The 20,499-nt window shown below is 43.5% G+C and overlaps 4 protein-coding genes across 4 annotated transcripts; 2 read left to right on the top strand and 2 right to left on the bottom strand.

Moving 5' to 3' along the window:
• Positions 1 to 420: 420 nt before the first annotated feature.
• Positions 421 to 3,979, top strand: LOC135623024 (uncharacterized). Its single transcript, XM_065125488.1, has 4 exons — positions 421 to 579; positions 1,773 to 2,029; positions 2,924 to 3,375; positions 3,586 to 3,979. The coding sequence occupies exons 1-4, from the start codon at positions 458 to 460 to the stop codon at positions 3,841 to 3,843; spliced, it is 1,089 nt and encodes a 362-aa protein (XP_064981560.1). The 5' UTR covers positions 421 to 457; the 3' UTR covers positions 3,844 to 3,979.
• A 2,563-nt stretch (positions 3,980 to 6,542) lies between these two features.
• LOC103998127 (RING-H2 finger protein ATL43-like) lies at positions 6,543 to 8,140 on the bottom strand. The gene has a single exon (XM_009419523.3). The coding sequence runs from the start codon at positions 8,093 to 8,095 to the stop codon at positions 6,890 to 6,892; it is 1,206 nt and encodes a 401-aa protein (XP_009417798.2). The 5' UTR covers positions 8,096 to 8,140; the 3' UTR covers positions 6,543 to 6,889.
• Positions 8,141 to 11,491: 3,351 nt separating this feature from the next.
• On the top strand, positions 11,492 to 12,722 carry LOC135623026 (probable xyloglucan endotransglucosylase/hydrolase protein 23). The gene is made up of 3 exons (XM_065125491.1): positions 11,492 to 11,815; positions 11,906 to 12,099; positions 12,194 to 12,722. The coding sequence occupies exons 1-3, from the start codon at positions 11,564 to 11,566 to the stop codon at positions 12,573 to 12,575; spliced, it is 828 nt and encodes a 275-aa protein (XP_064981563.1). The 5' UTR covers positions 11,492 to 11,563; the 3' UTR covers positions 12,576 to 12,722.
• Positions 12,723 to 18,273: 5,551 nt separating this feature from the next.
• On the bottom strand, positions 18,274 to 19,623 carry LOC135624036 (AAA-ATPase At3g28580-like). Its single transcript, XM_065127510.1, has one exon. The coding sequence runs from the start codon at positions 19,621 to 19,623 to the stop codon at positions 18,274 to 18,276; it is 1,350 nt and encodes a 449-aa protein (XP_064983582.1).
• Between the last annotated feature and the right edge of the window lie 876 nt (positions 19,624 to 20,499).

The raw sequence follows: 20,499 nt of genomic DNA on the forward strand, positions 1-20,499 counted from the left end.
ACTTTCAAATGGGAGAATCTCGATTAATAATCAAATCCTTTCCGTTTGAAAATCCACCAACTATCTTCTATTTATTCTTCGATTGCTCGAGTAAAATTCAAGACCCAAGGTTCGGAACACGCGGTGGGGCCTCCTGTCTTAGAAGCCGCCAACGCTTGACTCCGGCCGTCTGATTCGTGCAACGTCTTGCAGAACAAGGCACTTCTCCTCCCGTCCTCCCGAATCATCTCCATCGTAATACATCCTACGCGGTCATACTTTTAGACGATCAAGATCTGTTCCCGTCACAATCAACGGTGGATCAAGACGGTTGCATATATATTTACATGCAAACAACCGCATATACTAATCCACTCTGTAGCGGGCGCCAACCCGTAACGGCAATGAATATATTCATATAAATAGAAGCGGGAGGCAGCCTCGAGGCTCCAACTCGACGACTTGGAAGGCAGCAGCCATGGGAGGAGTCGCAGGCGATGGGAGCTCCAGGAGCAGGGTGGTTGTGGTCGGTGGAGGAGTCGCCGGTGCGTTCCTCGCGAAGCCTTTGCAGTTTGTCGCCGACGTTGTCGTCATCGACTCGTATGTTTCTCTCCCTCCTTGTCTTCTCTCCACCCTGCGCCTTCTTTTCCCTGGTTGCTCGGTTAGATTTCGTCTTGGCGACGAGCTATCCTACTTGTGGAGATCACTCTTTTTTATGGTGTATATATCCCACCTTATCTCCCTTTTTCTGGATTGGAACGATTTTGATGTAAATTTTACTGGAAAGGGGGGTTTTCGGTTGAGCGGTGTGCGCTTTGTGGGGTATAGATTCAACAAGTAGATGGTGTCCTAAAAATCTGCTCAGCATTCAAGTGAATGTGGGATGACGCTATTGAAGTTTGTATCCTCACAATTGCAAATGTTAGGGTTTTTATGTATTTCAGGGACATAACCGATGACTCTTTTGTTAGCGTGCTTGTAATTGTTCGATCATCACCATCGCCTAAGTATATAAGACAATACAAGAAATAAACACGACGATATTGGAATTTGATATGCATGCAAGTAAATTCTGTTTAGTACTTTAGGAAATTATTTCCTTACAATTGCAAATTTTAGGGTTCTTGGGTATTGTAGGGACTTGAGCAATGATTCCTTTGGTTGCACGCCTTTAGTTGTTTGATCATAATCGACTAACCAAATAGGACCAAAAAAATGTCTTGACCTTCTCATGTGAAATTTGCTAGGCATACAAGTGAATTTTCATTGATACTTATTTTAGGTGGCTTATGTAATGACTCCTATAGTTGAATGCCTGTAATTGTTTGATCATCATCGCCTAACCAAACAAGACCCCAAAAAAGGCCATGACATCCTCATGTTATGAAGAATCTTATGCATAAAAGATTTAGGTGACATTCTGATACAACAACATCAAAACTGTAAGTTTCAACTATTTGGGTCAGCTACATGGATCTTTTGTCGTAATTGAGATATGCAAAAATCTATATGTTTAGTTAAATTTAGAATACTTAAGTTTCTATTTACAGTTTCTAACAAAGTCTTTTTAGGTCTTTTTCTATATCTCATCGTACCACTAATATTAATCATTTCATCTCTTCTAACCACCGCATTCGTAGGTCTCTTCACGAATAAAAATGTTTCTTTTCAATCATCCAAAATATGTGTATCGATGCATCTCTCATATTTGGATGCTGCTTGTTCCAATCATCCAATAAATTCTCTAGCTGTTTGTGCTTTCCTTATATGTTTCCTTTGACCTATGATATCAGGAAGGAATATTTTGAGATGCCCTGGACAGAATTAAGATCAATGGTGGAGCCTTCATTTTCTGGCAGAACACTGATTAAACACACTGATTACCTTAGTAATGCAAGAATTATAACATCTTCAGCAGTCGGTATCACTGAAGACCAGGTGTTGACAGCAGATGGAGATTCAATTACTTTTGATTATCTTGTAATTGCCACTGGTCATGCATACTCAACTCCTAAAAGCAGAGATCGCAGGCTTGAACAGTTTGAACAAGGTAAGCATTCAGCATTCTTTCCTTGTCTGCAGTGTGAAGTTTCAGGACAAAATTGGAACTATCTTTATGTTTCAGTGTTATGTTTCTTCGTGCTGATAGATAACTGAAATTTTCCTTATCATGTTTTATCTGATTCAAACATTTGAAGTAGCTAAACATTGGCTTTACCGATATTTGGTCATCCTGAGTAAAAGCAATTAGCAAAGTTCTTTGTTAAAGCCAGAACAACCAGTTGATATTGCCATTTGATTATTTATTAGATACATATAGCTTAATAGATATATACTTATCATCTCAGCTTTATGTCTGTTTATTTACCTTAGATCTGCATCTTTAGCCAACAGGTTTGGTTATGGATACTGATGGAATAAATTATCTTGCACTGCTCATAGAGACATACACTATGCTTAATTGCTTCTGTTGACCTCGAAAGATCCACGCTGGTAACATTTTGACACTTCAGTTATACTTGCAAGATCTAAGTCCTGGGTAATTAGCACATGATCTGCAACTTTTAGATGTTCACAAATTTGTAGTTTCCTCTCTGGCTTCAGAAGTCATGCCAGAACGGATTATGTGTGTCAATTCGTTTCCATTTCAGTGTCTTCTTTGCATAAAAAGGCAGTTGAGTACAACATAGGTTTCAGGTTTTCAACTATTTTGATGATCATTTCCCTACTTGAGATCTGCACACACTGTTCTGTTTGAGTTAGAAAAACAATACATGTTAATTATCTGTGATACATTCTCTTGCAAAGAGTTAGAAGTATACATGTCTTTATCCTGGACTTCTTTCCTGTATCTAGATCCGATGAGATAATGACATATTTAGTATTATACAGCAATCGTGTCGTGTTGCACTCTATTGATGGCTACCTTTTGTTTTATATTCAGACAGCCAGAAGATAAAATCTTCCCAGTCTATTTTAATCGTTGGAGGGGGTCCAACTGGTGTTGAACTTGCTGGAGAGATTGCAGTTGACTATCCAGAGAAGAAGGTGACCATAGTCCACAAAGGGTCAAGGCTGCTGGAATTCCTAGGGCCCAAAGCTTCTAAAAAGGCATTGCATTGGCTGACATCGAAGAAAGTAGATGTGCTCTTAGGGCAGTCAGTTGACTTGAACTCCATTTCAGAAGCTGATGGAGCATACATGACTTCAGCCGGAGAAAAGATTGCAGCTGATTGCCATTTTGTCTGTATTGGCAAGCCACTGGGATCATCATGGCTTCAGAATTCTGTTCTCAAGGATTGCTTGAACGAGAAAGGCAGGTTGATGGTTGATGAGTGCTTCAGGGTCAGAGGTCGAAGCAACATCTTTGCCATTGGAGACATCACCGATGTTCCTGTAAGTCGTAGTCTTCTTAGAATGAACTCACTCTCAATTATATTGACAAGAAAGATGAATTAGTGAAGAAGAAATGCCTGAGTAGATGTAGATTATAATATTTCGATTTAGTTCCAGGCTAATTCAGTTAACGGATTATTTATCTCATCGAGACAGCGCATGATAAAAACCTTCTCTCTTTGGTAATGTATGTGTGGTTTTCATTTGCAGGAGATCAAAGAAGGATACATTGCTCAAAAACATTCTGCGGTGGTGTCGAAGAACTTGCAGCTGCTGATGAAGGGAGGGAAGGAGAGCAAACTGGTGAAGTACAAGGCCGCTTCTGCCACGACCATTGTGTCTCTGGGTCGAAAAGAAGGCGTGGGGCAGTTCCCGTTCGGCACGGTGATCGGGTGCCTGCCGGGGCGGATCAAGTCCAAGGACCTGTTTGTGGAAAAGACTAGGAAGAATCTGGGTCTCGACTCCTGATGGCCTAATCTGAGAGATGATGATGTGTTTGTGTTGCCTCCTTGTTGTGTTCTGCATGTTTGTTGGGGTTTCTGCCGGTGTCAGAACTATTTATATATATAGATCATGTTGATGAGCTCATAAGAGCTGTTTAATAGTTTGGCTGTGGGATTTCAGAACACATTTGCACCTGATATCCACTCCCGTCCTCCAGAGGGGCTTCATTCAATGAAGATGCAGCTCACATGCAAACAGGATGTAAATTTTAGTCTTGATGTGAAATCTGTTCTGAGATGTATCACGGTGTGGTCCTCCTAGGATGAATCCAAAAGATCATCTTTCTCATCAGTGTAGTAAGAGATGGTGTTATCCTCCTTTTAGGGTGAATCTAAAAGACTATCTCTCTCACCATCGTAGTGAGAGATCATGAATACTATTTGTCCTCCTTTTAGGATGAATCCAAAAGATCATCTCTCTCATCAGTGTAGTAAGAGATCATGAATAGTGTTGTCCTCCTTTTAGGATGAATCCAAAAGACCATCTCTCTCACCAAATTTGATGCCCTCGCACGATCGAGATCGAACCAAACCGTATCGATTTAAGCGCTTGAATCAAATCTATGCTCAATGTCTTAGCAATCTATGTTCAATGTCTTAGCCTATCATAGGTTGAGTGTCACGAAGACAATGAAACTTGATAGATGACCTTGTAAAATAGATGCTTGAGGCTATTGCCCTGTAGACATAGCTGGTGAGTTTGTTTATAACGTACTAGTAACCATTGGTGATGAAAATTAACTAATGGAATAATTATGTGGAATGATCGATCATTATTAAACCATGAAGTCATACACTAAGTCAAATGTTATAATTATGAGGTAACCGATGATGAAGACTATCACTCATTGTGTAAGGGCAAGTAGACCTCCATGCCAATATTGAGTCATCATCCCCATATGATAGTGATCTAGCAAACGTGCCACGTTGACAAGATATTCAACTAATAACATGTCGTTGGGTTACCTATATGTTGAATCCCCTTATACTACTCATTGTATTTCAACGTCAACGGGTCCAAATATGATACCTTATTCAATGGGTTATTTAACTATGTCATTTGTTGCATATCTAGATTTGTTAGTTTTGGATCATTCAAAAGATGCTTGATGGTCAATTTTGACTATGTCATATTGAGCAACTCTTTATGGTTAGATTAAATCATATTATTGTCATTGGGTACTTTATGGCCAAATTCAATAATACTACTGTTCAACAATGCTTTGTGGTCAAACTTAACTAGGTTGAACTTGATCATGTTATCATCGGAGAATGCTTAGTAGCTAATTCGATCGCATAATTATCAAGCGATGCTTTGTGATCAAATTCGATGACATCATCATCATAGCCTACTTTATGGCTGAATTCGATCACCCTATTGTCGAAGAATGCTTCTTAATCGAATTCAATCCTCTATAGCTACTTCATAGCTAAATTTAATTGCATCATTGTCAAAAAGACACTATATAGGCAGATTAGATCGTATAATCATCAAGCGAAACTCCACTAGATTTGATTACATCGTTGTTGAAGGATATTTCATGGTCGGGTTTGGCACATCGTCTAGTGATGTTTTATGATTAGATTCAATCATATTATAATCGAGTTATCATACCTTATTGTTCCATACTCCACTTGTGCCATTTGTCACTTTGATTCTAACTTACATAGTGAGCACTATAGGAATTCAAACTATAGGAATTCAAATACACTCATGTGATTTATTATCGTCAATCTTGCCATATCTATTATTTATTTTTATTACTTTGGATATCAACCAGAGTAACATGCATTGCGATAGTTTGGATCTTCTCATGATCCACTATGATCACTTTAGTTTTATGAAAGTTACCATAGTGATTATAGCATTTAATCTGATTTGATTTGATTTATAATGATCATGATAATTTCTTTATGGTTGTCTTTAGTAGACCAATTGAAGAGCTCCATGTTGCATTTAGCTAAATTAATGGGACTCCGAGGAGATCGTGGACGATTAATTGCCCCTAACCTATATATGACTATCATATTATTTGCCCAAACAATAAATGGTAAGTCTATTGAAATATGATTAGTCATCATTTATCTTTATTAGTCTAAGCATAAAGACTTTAAAAAAAAAATATTTTGAGTGAACCCCATATAGTTTTGGTCCTTTGGGATAAGATCCCTTATGATTTTGAGGATAGATAATTCTAATGTTTCTAAGTCCTTAATTTCCTGCTCTCAAGTGTTTATAGGAAAGTCAAGATCACTTGATCCCTTCTTTAAATGCCATTTAATCAATCCTTATTTATCTTTATTAGTCCATGCGATGGTTTATAAGAAATTATTCAATTTAGATGGACCCCACAACCACCTCTAAATATTTTGATTTTCTACTTAAAGCATATTCTCATATGACTTTGATGCTCATTTTATTTCTCTTACTATTCAATCAATCAATCGATGTGAATATTTTCCTTGATATTCAATCGATATGAAACTAAACATTTTTATTCATTAAAAAAATCTTCATCATTATGTATGTTGATTCTCTTTTATGTATCGGATTAATCCTTTTATAGTGATAAATTATCTTAAAACCAATTATGTCACTGGTCGCAAGCCTCTTCTCCGGTCGCAGGCGATCTAACACGAAGCACCTGCGTATCCACCGCCATCTGTTGTTCCACCACCCCCTCACATCTAACTACCACAGCAAGGTGGACAAAACCCCACGTAGCCATATCCTTGGCCGTCCGATCTCGTTCCCTCCGAGCGACGTATCACCGCCGTCCGAAACGCCCCGTCCGCCATCACGAGGACTCGAGACGCTCCCGTACTCCACCCAGCATACATGCGAGTCCCGTGACTCGAGTTACAATGACCTCGTCGCCACCCATGGCTCACGTGACACCGCATCTCTGCGCCCCACTCTCTATCTGGTGCTTCGCGGGCCACCCACTTAACGGGAATGTCCGTGGCATCCGTCCGTAAATAAGGGTATATCCAAGAGTGCCATCGTTGATTTAGGTTTCGAGGCGGTTCCCGCTCTCCCGCTTCCACAGCCACCGCACCGCCGTCCGCATGGCCGCGAAGCCCAGCCACCGTCTCAGCGTCCGCTCCTCCTCCGCCAACCGCCTCGCCCCGCCGGTCGCCCCGCAGCTGGGCACCCGGCCCACCCCCGCGATCCCCGACGCGCTTCTGGAGGCGTCTAACTCCTCGTCGACAACGGCGGCAGGAGACGACAGGGCGCGAACCGCCTTGGACGCTGAGAACCGTCCGCTCTCCGTGATGATCATCTCCCTCCGCAGGAAAAGCATTTCCGTCGGTCGGAGGTCGCTCCATCGGTCCACGCGCACGTCGGCGTCCAAAACCACGATGCGATGGCTGTGCCGCCGCTCTAATGCCTCGCTGTCCTCCGCGGCCTCCGCCAGGAGGAGCGCGTCCTTCCGAACCGTCGGGGCATGGGCGGCGGTGGCGCAGCCGGGGCAATCCACCGAGCGCCTCCGTCTCGGTTCGGCTGGGTGCACCACGATCTCGAGCGGCTCGCTCGTCCTCTCCCCGGCCGAGGAGTGCCGCCTGGAGATCCTGCGCTCGAATGGGTTCGGCACGGCCGTGGCGGTCGCATCACCGCGCCCCTTGACCTCGGCTTTCTCCCCGCCGCCGTGCGGCTCCGGTTCCTGTAGAGGAAATAGGAGGACGTCCTCTGGGTCCACGCGGACGCGGCAGAGCGGGCAGGTGGAGTGGGCGTCGAGCCATGTGTCGACGCACTCGACGTGGAAGCTGTGGCGGCACTTGGGCAGCAAACGGAGCACCTCTGCGGGCTCGAACCGGCTCAAGCACACCGCGCACTCCAGGCCCTCCTTCTGCCCCTGCAGCGATCCGAACCGGAAGACTGGGAGCGACTCCACCACCGCGTGATCCACCCCGGAATGCCGCCTCTCAGATGCGGAGGTCAGGGGCCCCCCGGTGGCGCTGCGGCCCCAGCCATAGGAGGCGGTGCTGTGCTTGCAATGCCGGGCGTAGAGGAGGAGGAGGAAGGTAAGGCAAAAGATGATAGTAAGGACTCCGACGATGATAGCGATGCCAGGACGGAGCGGGACAGCGAAGGAGGAAGGCCGGGCAGAGGGCCAGGGGCTAGGGGCGTCGCCGGCGTCATCACCCGGTGCCTCGAGGAGGAGACGAGGTTGTAGGTGGGAGACGAGTGCCAATTGGCGGTGGTGGAGCGTCATGATCTCCCTCGGCTTCGAGGGGAGGCGAGGACGGATGGAGTTATATCTAGCAAGGCCGGTGACGGGACTGACTCCGTGGGTGAGGAGAGAGCACGAGGAACAAAGGACGACAAAGGCATCAGCTACTCAATCTCATAACTGAATGGGTCCCGTCTTGCTTTCGTATACCGATGGTGAGAGTATGGGACCGACGCGTCGCCACTTGAAGCGCTCGCGGCAGGGCGGGCTGGTGTAGCACTGGGAAACCGGTGAGCGCACCGCTGATGTCGGGAATCTGCCATCTGGGAGGGGAGTAGGACTTGGCCCGTGTTTCGGGCACGGAAACGGCGTTTAAGGGTTCGGGTCTATGATGGGATAACTGCTTTTGTCCTTAGACCCGCGTCACTCCGATCCGGTTCATACTTCGACCCGGTCCATTCATCAATCAGATTGGACAATTAAATCCAGTTTTGTGAAATGTGGATGGAAGTGAAGGAAAGAAAAATGAATCATGACTTGATCCGAGCTGAGGGTTCATTTCATTCATCTGTGCACAGGATGATGAACGGAAACAGTGGCAAGAAATCCCATACTTCCCCGGTGCTTGCCGTCTCTGTCGGGTCTGTTCTGGAATTGGCAGAGCATGGAGAGAGACAAAGTAAGAGCCGACGGGGCCACCTTTTCCAAGATGATAGAATTAATTAATCCCAGAAAGACAAGGCATAAACAATCTGCATACTGTAGATGTCATAAGCTCTCTTCAATGAGAGAGAGGGATACACAGCTTTCTAAGGACGGACTGAGGCTGATGATAAAGGAACAAAATTGTCACTGTATCGCGTGTCACCACGACGCCTATCTGGGAAGGAAAATAATTATTAAGTCTCGGATGCGCCTCCGATGCTCGACATAAAAATCCCGTACGAAACCATGCGAGTAAGTAGGTCGTACGCGTGAGGCGTTATCCGTGGGTGCAGCGTTGTGCCGACGTAAATTAGCGCATCATAGTTCCCGAAGCATTTAATTCGTACATGGACAAACATATACGTTTAGTTTTCAATCATCGAGTGAAGTGATGCGTCACGTCCGCGGTGAGACCAAACAGCAGAACTCTTTATTGTTGCAGTGTTTTGCATTTATACACCTTAACAAGTTGATTGATTGAAAGTACCAGGATAAGGTCGTACTGGCTGCAAGAGTTATTTCAACTTCTAACTTTTGGACAACTCATGGCGGTGACTTGTCGTGTTCGGCTGCGGCTTATGTGACGGGAACACAGCATACATGGGTTTCCAGTTCGTAAGGTGTTTTCTTTTTGTTGATGCTACATTTAAGTGTGCCATGATTCGGACTTGATGATGGTAAGGAAACAACTGTAGACAAGAATTCCGTAGGTGGTTCGAAGCTGATGTGGATGTTGGGCCACTCAAAGCCTAGCCCCCGTTTATGTCTTGATTAGGGCTGGCCCACTCTCGACTAGTTCCCTGGGCCATGTGGGATCTCGATGACCTGGATAAATTGTGTCATCCACACAGACACGGGTTCAGCCCGTATGGTCTGCAGGACGTGGGAGCATACGCTGGTGGAGTGTCTTGGATGTGGGAAGACGGAGCAGGAAATCGAAAAAACACCTAGGAAAAATAAGGTTTTGATCAATATATTATCAACAAATCTCCTAGTGGGGGATTAAGAGCTCACTGGATCCATTGCCCTCCATGGATCTTTTGGCTTAACTCTCTTTCAATACCGAAGCCCGCCCTTTGTTTCTTGAACTCCTAACGCTAGACTCCGGTACTCTCTTATTGTCCTTGTTGACTTACTGAATTGAATCTAGCATAATATGGATCTTATTAAACAAACTGTGGAACTCACTAATGCATAACCTCTCTCTGGCGTCGGCAAACTCACCATTTGAATTGCGAGTGAAGTCACATACGAGAGAAGGGCTACACGTAACAGTTGACTACTTTCTATATTAGGGGATAGCTATCAAGTGTTCCTGGGCACCTGAAAACTAAAATCCCGCATCTAGAGGTGCTTGGTGGATCAGTTAAAGGTGATATAGGTTCTAAAGAATTGGATCTTATTCATATAAATAAAAAACAAACAGTTTAAGGTCGATCTTTGTGAAGAAACCTATAATAACACAAGATGATCACCTTATCACGAAGCTCAAAATTAAACTTGAGTTCTATTTCTTTGGCAATAAAAACATCTTTTGGAAACTTTTTTTTATTTTATATGCCTTATATATATTTTCGATTAATGCCTCAATAATTACTCTATATATACCTTCTTTTGCCAGTAGTGACTCATATATATAACTGTAATTATCTTCAATCATTTTCTTTTTTCCCTACCCTTGTTACATCTTCTTTCCTAGTTTATGCTTTCTTTATTGTTGTTTTTTCTTGTTCTCCCACTCTCTCTCATCCCTGTTCTTTTCATAATAATTCTGTTTTCTCATCATCACATTTCTTTCCTCTCGTTAATTCACAGTACATACTATTGTCCTTCAACGCAAAAAGGTTTAACTTTTATCTTATAATCATCAAGTTTCTCCAATTCATTCTATGAAGATGAGGAACTGTACAACGGTTTCTTTGTTATAATTTTTTTAACATATTTTAATATATAAAATAATTTATACTTCTAAAATCCGACGGTTTGACTGACTTAGTTGCTTGATGGTTGACCAGATAACTTTTTTTCGATAGGAAATGACAATTACGGTCATTGGATACGTGGCAACGTACTAACATTTCCTCTATATGGAGGCAATTCTTTTCTCGCGAGGGATCCGGGGGCTCGTCGCTTCCCAGTCACAGACAACGACACTACGACAACGCGTGCTTGTCAAAGTCCATCTCTGAGGACAATCTAAGAACAGCTGTCAAGCCCATCCACACCGTCACGTGGAGAGACCTTCCATTCGCTCACCCTGTAACACGCCACGAAGTTTTCCCCCACCCATCTAACCGTCAACCTTTCGCCTCACCCGGCCGTTTGTGATTATAGGAACGAACGAATGGGGGGGCCCGCATGCTTCCACGTCGAACGTGGACAGGCGGGCGACGTATTAATGGGGCATCGGTGTAATGCAAATAAAAAAAAAGAGTTGCGTGAGGATCGCGTCGTACCTGGTGAGGCCACCTGGTCGGTGGCAATCAGTCGGAGGAGGAGCCGCCCGATTTGGTGCACTATCATCACAAGCTGGCCGGCCAAACTCGAAAGGAAAGCCGGTCGGCGCCTTCCTCCGAAGCCGCTCCACCTCTGAAAACAACAGTATGATAGCCGCGTCCGCCACCCCGTGTCTCCAGCACAACGCCAACCCATAGATTGTTAATTAGAAGATAGAACCGCCCCCAAAAGCTTCTGCCATCTCCTCTCCTATATAACGCCCCCAACCCCATCCCGTCTTCCTCACTCTCATCACATCTTCCATTACCGACCTCATCTTCTCCTCCATCTCCTCTGCCGTCACGCGCCATGGCATTAAGGTTTTTGTTGCTGGTTTCCTCCATGGTGGCCATTGCCTCGGCTGGCTTCCACCAGAACTTTGACATCACCTGGGGCGAGGGCCATGCCAAGTTCCTCGACAATGGCCAGCTCCTCACGCTCTCCCTCGACAAGGCCTCGGGCGCCGGCTTCCAGTCCAAGGATGAGTACCTCTTCGGCAAGATCGACATGCAGATCAAGCTCGTCCCCGGGAACTCCGCCGGCACTGTCACCGCCTACTACGTGAGTTCGCTGTGCATTTGATTCTCTCGTCTCTTCGTGGCTGTAGTTGTGGGAAGCTGATGTCTTGAGATATATGGTTCGTCCTTGCAGCTATCTTCCGAAGGACCGGCTCATGATGAGATCGACTTCGAGTTTCTGGGGAACCTCAGCGGAGACCCTTACACTCTGCACACCAATGTGTTCGCACAGGGGAAGGGGAACAGGGAGATGCAGTTCAAGCTCTGGTTTGATCCCACCAAGCAGTTCCACACCTACTCCATCCTCTGGAACCCAAGGCACATCATGTAAGTACTCGAGTTGTGTGTGCGTAAGTATGAACTTAACCACGAGCGGGGTAGAAATCGTATCTTACCATGGTTTTGTCGGTGATGGTTTCAGCTTCATGGTCGATGGAACTCCTATCAGAGACTTCAAGAACCTGGAATCGAGGGGCGTTGCCTTCCCCAAGAACCAACCCATGAGGATCTACTCCAGCCTCTGGAACGCCGATGATTGGGCCACCAGAGGCGGGCTCGTCAAGACCGACTGGACGAAGGCACCCTTCGTTGCCTCTTACAGAAACTTCAACGCCGACGCATGTGTTCCGGCTTCCGGTAGGTCACGCTGCGACTCCGCCAAAAGTGGCTGGTGGAACCAAGAGCTGGATTCCGCGAGCCATGCGAGGATGAGATGGGTGCAGAAGAACTACATGATCTACAACTACTGCAACGACGTCAAGCGGTTTCCTCAGGGCCTGCCTCCGGAGTGCTCCATAGCTTGAAGAGGATACCAGAAACACGACCAGATCCATTCTTTCGTTCATTTTGTCTGCATCCATCAGTTGTTTGTTAATAGTCAAGATACTCGATGTAAATTGATACCACTATGAGATTTAAGGTAAATTATAACACAAACGTTTTACTTTGTATCGATTTAGTTTTTGTTCCTATTTGCGTGAAAACAGTCATCATCAAGCAGCAAACAACACAGTGCAAGAACATAATTTGAAATCTAGCTAAGAGAAGATAATTACTCATGCAAATAGCTGAAGAATTTGGCATCTAACCATGCCTAAGCCTTAATTCTTAGGATGACGATTTGAAGCCTGGTTATCCCGTCCATAGGTTTTATTGATTGGTTTTGACATTATCATGTAACTGGTGAAACTTAAATATGATGCCTGAGAATAACCAAAATTTGAATTCTTTTGTAAATTAGTCCACAAATAGCTGCACCAAATCATCGCAGAATGCTATAGTTAGCGTAGAAAATCCTTAAAGTCGTCATTTCTTCTTCGTGCAGAGAAAGCAAGCTTGAGAGTGTCTCTAGTGTAACGCCCACTAAGAAATTGTGTATACAGCATACCTGAACTGGAGAAGATGTCTTGCACTGTCAATCAAAGTAAACTAAAGCCCACATGAAAACACTCGATGTCTGTGCTAATGCTATATAGAAGAGTCGCTACCTGAAGAATCCCTCAGTAAAGCAGCAGGGAAATGCACCAACAAAAGTTGGCCCTAAAAGAGCTCCTTCTCCTAGACAGCGTTTCTATTGTTTCAAAAAGTTGTGGATTCAGGAAAACAGCAAGTGAAAGACAGTGATGAACTTGATAGATAGAGTACATAATATACTCATAAAAAACCAGCAAAACTATAATATTAGTCCCAAGTACAAAGATAAAAGGGAACTCTAAACAATTGCCTATCCATCCTGTTTATTCACCAATCTAGTATATTAGAAATAAGAGACATTGCATTTATTTAAACACATATTCATCGAAGTTATGAAATAGTAAATATCTTTCACGCAAACTTCTGCAGTGGTTTTTTTACTACTCCGAAATGTGTAGATGAGTCAAACTTTTGATATTTATCCATGTAAGCATGCTCAACATTAGTTTTATTAAATTTAGGTAATCAATATTCACTCACCAATATTTGGTGACTAGGGAATTGCAAAGACAGCCTCCCATCCAGCTGATGAAATCCGCAAGATACAGCCATGTAAATTAATGATCTTGCTGTTTCTTCTCTGTCCTGTTATTCTGAAAAAAAGAAAATCACTGGTTGCATGAAAGTGAAGCTTAGTAGAACATCTAAAAAGCTGTGATAACTAAAACATGATGATTATTAATCAGTTACCTAAAGCTAAGTGCATAGGGCAATGGGATAACCGGATATAACTACCACAAAACCAAGAGTTTATGATACTTGTAATAATACATAAACTTAAAATCAAAGTTCACATAGGTAGCTTACTACCATGTAAAAAAAGAGAAATTACACAATTAAATCAATTCAGAGGCTATGATACACAAAAAATCCTTTCTGATTGTGTATGCATTAACCAAAAGGCAATAGGACAAATGCATTTGCCCTTAGTAACAAGTTGAGAAAATACTTTAGTGTACTTCTTTTAATAAACATGCTGCTAACTGGACCTAAAAGAAGACATCTCGTATATAACTCGTTTCTTCCATAAAGCAAATCTCTATCACTTGATTAAAAAGTTATAAGTTCTCTTAAAGTTACGGTAAAGTACAAGCTGAAGTCATGCCAACTTATGCTCACAAGCTTTCTGAAACACCAATTTAGATCAATGCCCATGAATATTAATTGAACTTGGAAACATACATAAATATTATCCTACTTATTCTTCTCTGTTGCCAATCAATTTGCTAACCATCTGGCTCATTGTAAGAGAAGACTTGCTTGCCTTAGCAGAAGATTGATGCCCTCAGATAATTCTCATTACGACTAAAGCATTTTGACTTAAAAGCATCAAAATTACATGAAAACTGAAAAAAAAAAATAGAGAGGGTATGTTAGTCATAGATTTTTTGGTTGATAACTAAACATGACATGGAAAGCTGAAGTTTCTATAGGTGAAGAGAAGAACTAATATGATAAATTTTAGTTTTTTCCTTCACTGATGTAATAAGTTGTCTCCCGAAAGGACACTATTCCTGCCACCTGAAAAAATATGGATAACAATAAAGTTTATTTTGGAAGAAAGCATCTATAGTGTATAAAACTTGTTTCCTTAGTTATTGGAGCTATGTTAACTATTTCCAAGGCTATTATGGTCCTGAAGTTAAAGACAATATGAGCAGCATAAATCATACCACAAGATAGTTGCAACATTGCCATGGTGATTAAAAGTGAAATACTAGATGACAATTATAAATATTGTAAGGACCAAAATAGTTGCAATCCACACCAGAACATTCATGTGCAAATAAGCAGTTGATGAGACCAGTTAGAGTATCGGTTTTGATCTACACACTTTTGGTGGTCGGTTTGGGAAGAAAACTAATTCTGACTCCTTCCTAATATATATAATTTATCATGGGATTTACACTGTGAATAAGTACATACTGTTGTTTTCAGAATTATTGTAAAAGCTATGAGTAAGAACCGTTTCCTGATTCTGACACAGATAAATTCATTGCCAGTGATTTTGAGAACCCTGAAAAAGTAGATCTCGATTCAGCATACATCAAATTAGACAGTCGCTGCCTCATTAGAGTGCTGAAATTGGTGTGTCCACTACTAAAGGTACAGAAGATCATCTTCCGTCTCCAAGGACGCTTATGGGTTTTTTCTATCTATTGCATCACGAATCTTAAGTTAAAATGGAAAACCATTACATCTAATACCATATTCATCCTCTCACGCGAATCACAAACGGAGACTTCCTCCTAAGGCAGTGATCGGTGAGCATATACAATCGATTTGTGCTTCTTCACACTAATGATGCACTTCTAAGCCCACCCAACACTACAGTAGAACCCATCATCGTGTACATTGGTGGGATATGCCGACGAGCGACAGTGGCGGCAACAGAGACAAGGAAATCGGGATACTACAACGGTTACCCAACGACGATCTGATTGACCATCGCTAGATTCCAAGTATTCATCACGTAAATTGCACAAGGAAATCGAGAACAAGAAACCTGAGGAAGGGGGGCCTCCATACAGGCGGCGATGGGCGAGAAGGGCTGCTGCCATGAGCGAATCTTACCCTGGGGATGGATTTGGGTTCCAGTGGCGGAAGAGGGATCGGAAGCAGGGCATAAGAGGAATGAGGGAATCGGCGAAAAAGCTAGGGTTTGTGGGGTGGAGAGAAGACGAAGCGATGGAGGGAAACTCTCGGAGGACGCGTTCGAACTGACGACGGTGCGATGCGGTCAATATGAATGGCGGGCCGAGAAGTCCGTTCACCGCCGGTGAGATTTAGCTTAGGATTCAGTGTTGTAAACGTAACGCCGAGTTGCGCATTACGTTCACCGACAGTATAGTTACCACCGTTGGGAATAATATAGTTGTTGCCGAAAGCAGGTACACTCAGGAAGAGAAACAACGATTGCAGAACGCGAAAGCATCCTCTCCTGCAGTGGCTTTGTCCCTCCTTACACGAACAAGCTCAAGGGCTCTCTTTGCTCCTCCTCTTTCTCCTCTTCAACTCCCTGCTGGCCTCCCCCCACAAGCAAAACCCTATGCTTCTCAGCCTTATTCATAGCCCTTGTCGCCTGCAAGCTGGAATTTAATGTCCCCAGGCTTTTGTTGTGATGAGAGAATGGAACGGGAATGGAATCGATACAATAACCCTTTTGTTGTCGGGTCCCTGTTGTTCTATTCGCCTCCTTCAATTCTCTGAACGCAAGCAAAAGAATTGAAGATCCATTAATGCGGTTTGGTGGAGTTACTGATCGAGGGATGTAAAGCTACGCATCATATATACAAGTGTAAGTCCGAGGAACGGCAGTAAATGCCTTCTTTGACTCCTCCTGGTTCCCCGTTCCTCCTCTCCGCTCCTGTCTCCCGGCCCTCATGCGGCATCTCTCTATCTGCCTCAGGTGTCTACCGCTGCAAGGGCTAAGCGCGATGAGGAAGATACGGGCTCCGGCTGCCTTGGTTACGTGCGTAATTCTAGTCGTCGCCGGCATCTGTTCGCACGGTTTCGCTGGAGAGGTCGAGGGGAAGCGCCGTCACGCAACGGAAGCCGAGAAGAGGCTGGAAAACGAGTCCGCTGTGGGTGTTGCTACCGTCGCCCTCCATCGGTGCAGATCGAAGAAGACTGAACTCTGTGGCTATCTAGTTCGAGCAAAGCAGAAGGTTGACGACGACAAGAGGGCTGTTCCTACTGGCCCAAATCCCTTACACAATAGATGAGGAGGAAGATAAGGGAGAAGAATAAGTACTCCTCTTCCGCTTGTTTTTCTTCCAAGTACAGAGAGGAAACAGTGATAGTTTCTTCTCTTTCTTTCTTTCGGTAGTTCATTGCATATGAGGGTTTAAAGCTCAAAAACCTTGTGCTTCATGATGTTTCAACTTTTGTGATGAAGGTTTACTCTCATGAAGTTCTTGGAGATTATTAATGATGTTTGTCTAGGAAGACAGTCAGTGGACTCATAATGATGGCTGATACTATCCACTTTCACTAAAGAAGAAAATTAATGGTTAATACCACTTATGATCTATAGTTTCTCTCCTACCTTGGAACTTATTACGCATGTTGAAGCTAAAGATGGCTTCTGATTTAACATTAGGGGTTTGTGTTTGTCTTCTTCTTTCCCTCTCGTGAGAGGACTGCAATTTGCTTGAGGCGGAGGAAAAGCTGCTAACTTAAGAGAGAGAGAGAGAGAGAGAGAGAGGCTTTGGTATCAGTGCTAAGGGCGTGAGAAGGTGGAGGAGGAGCTGTTTATATGGGACATGACTTGTAGAATTGTTGGCAGGGACGAGAAACGGGAGAGGAGCAAATGATTCCACCGTCATTGTGTGATTGACTTCCATGTTCATATATAGGCAATATAATTAAATAGTTCGCTGCGAGCCACGTCGTCTTCTTCTTCGAGTGGTTGCTTTGCGTTGCACTCCTCTGCAGGCGGGGAGGGTCATTCGCGACGGAAGCGGTAACTGGAATCGTGCGCGATTTCAGCCACACTCTATGGTATGCAATATAATTAAACTAAAAAAATATTTAATTGTATTTTATATTTTTATAAAGAATAAACACTGAAGGAATTATTTTTTTATAATATTTTAAAAAATATATTACGGATTTATAAGTAAATACACACATAGTATACATTGAATGTGTAAAGTCCGACAAGCGGAAAAGATATATACTTATGTATTACTACTTATACTCCATGCAATTTAGTATACAAAATATAGGAAATATACATACTATATATTATTATAATAGACTACCCCACAGGTGGCAACATCTATCCCCCCTCGAACTCCAATCATAATCATTATTGAATGGGTTCTTATTTGACCAATATAATTCAAGGAATTAAAGAGACAACTTATTTTTTGCTTGTCTTTTCTTCTCGTCGACAAGAAAAATACTTACAGGATGATATAAAGTAAGCACACTAAGAATAATATCACTATCAAAATATAGTTTGGGTAAAGGCAATCAAAGAATATTCTCTAGAAAGAACGAAAGTATGATGGTGATGAGAAATCATTCTCTACTCATCTGGCCATCATCGTCGGGAGAAACCGCCTCCTTTAGTGGCCGCCGCCGCCGCAGCAGCAACTCGTCCACCACCTTCTGCATCGCTGCATCAGCGCCCGTGCCATCTCCATCGCAACCCATGAACAGCTCGGCGATCTCTGCAGGTGTCATGTTGACCTCCTTCAGCAGTGCCTCCACCTCCGCCATCAGCTCGTGCTCCTCCCCCACCTCTAGATAGTTCCGTGCTAGCACTCGGAATGCTTCCGGCTGGCAATAGGATAGGTGGATTTGTCGGTCCATCCGGCCCGGTCGGAGCAGGGCAGGGTCGAGCCGCTCCGGGTGGTTGGTGGTGAAGATCATGAGCCGCTCTCCCACGGATGACGACCATAGGCCGTCCACGAAGTTCAGCACACCGGAGAGGCTTATCGCCTCTTTCGCAGTACTGAATTCTTTCTTCTCCTTCCGGTCGCTGAGGTCGAGGGCGCAATCGATGTCCTCGATGACAATGATAGACCTGGGGGTGGTGGATGCTAGGAGGCTACGGAGTTGGGAATTGGAGCTGACGGCAGTGAGCTCGAGGTCGAAGATGTCAAACTCGAGGAAGTTGGCAATGGCGGCCACAAGGCTAGTCTTGCCCGTCCCCGGCGGGCCATAGAGGAGGTAGCCTCGCTTCCAAGATCGCCCGACACGAGCGTAGTAGTCTGCGCGACCGACGAAGCGTCGGAGGTCGCTGCGAATGTCATCACGGAGGGTCGGGTGGATGGCGAGGGTGTCCAAGTTGGAAGGGTGGGCGAAGGGCACGTAGGACCAGAGGTTGCAGTAGTTGGTTCCGAACTTGGCACTGTTAGTATAGAGGCGACGCTCGCGGGTCCTCAGGCGGATGGTCTTCACCTCCTTGAGGATATGGGGGATGTACAAGGAGTTGACAACATGGCGATCCTGCTTAGGGAAAGATAGCTCGAGGAAGCATTCTTCATGTTCTCCGGAGCGTACGATTTTGGAGGTCCACTCGAGGGTGACGCCGCGGAATGTGTCATGGGTGGTGTGGCAGGGGGGGAGGAAGGCAGCGGGGTGGGAGGAGTCGCGACGCATGGAGAGGTGGAAGGTAGGGGCGTCGGCGATGCAGTGGTGACCGAGGTAGGTTTGGGCTGCACTGTAGAGCTCGTTGGACATGTCATCCTCGAACTTGTAGATGAGGATCGTGATGGTGTTCTGAGGCTTAGCTCGGATCAGGAGGCGATCGAGGAGGGAATAGAGATAGCGGCGGAGCACATCAGGAAGGAAAGTGTCGATCGCCGTCCGTAGGAATAACACCGTTGCAAAGAGCGAAGTCAGGGAACTCCAATCCCAGGCCATCTCTCCGTGTCTATATTGTGTGCTTTATCGAGTGTCTATTTATCGTATCGACGTGACTATTAGAATTTGATTAGGACTGACCCAATAACGTTGCTATCCTGTCGAACATATCAATTGCACGGAGGCCATTTTTATAGCATTCAATGCTTTCAATATATATATATACATATATATATATATATATACATATATATATATATATATACATATATATATATATATACATATATGTATATATATATGTATATGTATATATATATGTATATGTATATACATATATATATATATGTATATACATATATATATATATACATATATATATACATATATGTATATATATATATATATTTTTGGACAGATATTATTTTTGTAATGATATTATTTTTGTCAATTGAAAAAGAGGCTCTGTTTTTATAATTGTATGAAAAGATGGAATGGCTATAAATATTATATTTCCTTGCAGAGAATTGTGTTCTAATCTTAATAGGCTAAAAATTCCTTAGATCTTTGAAAATAGGGTTTGAGGTATGTTTGTCTGACGAAAGCTTATTGTAGTTTATTTACTGATATCTTTGCCTGTGGTAAAGAGTGACAACTCTTAAGGAATTTAATTCATACATGGGTGCTGACACGAGTGCAAATATATTTTTGCTAAAAAAAATTAGGAAGGTCTTGAATTTAATTCATACATGGTAAACAAAAAAGATTTTTTTTTCTTTTTTTCCTTTTACAACATAAGTTGCTAAAGAGGAGCCCACGCATTTACTCGACCTATAGAAGATTAGATTCTCATATCTAATTTCTGGTTTTATAAATCTAATTTGTCATTCAAGATTAGATCGATACTTCATGACGTGAAGTCACTACTAAGATACG

The sequence above is a fragment of the Musa acuminata genome, chromosome BXJ2-9 (genome assembly GCF_036884655.1).
Source record: "Musa acuminata AAA Group cultivar baxijiao chromosome BXJ2-9, Cavendish_Baxijiao_AAA, whole genome shotgun sequence".
NCBI lineage: Eukaryota > Viridiplantae > Streptophyta > Magnoliopsida > Zingiberales > Musaceae > Musa > Musa acuminata.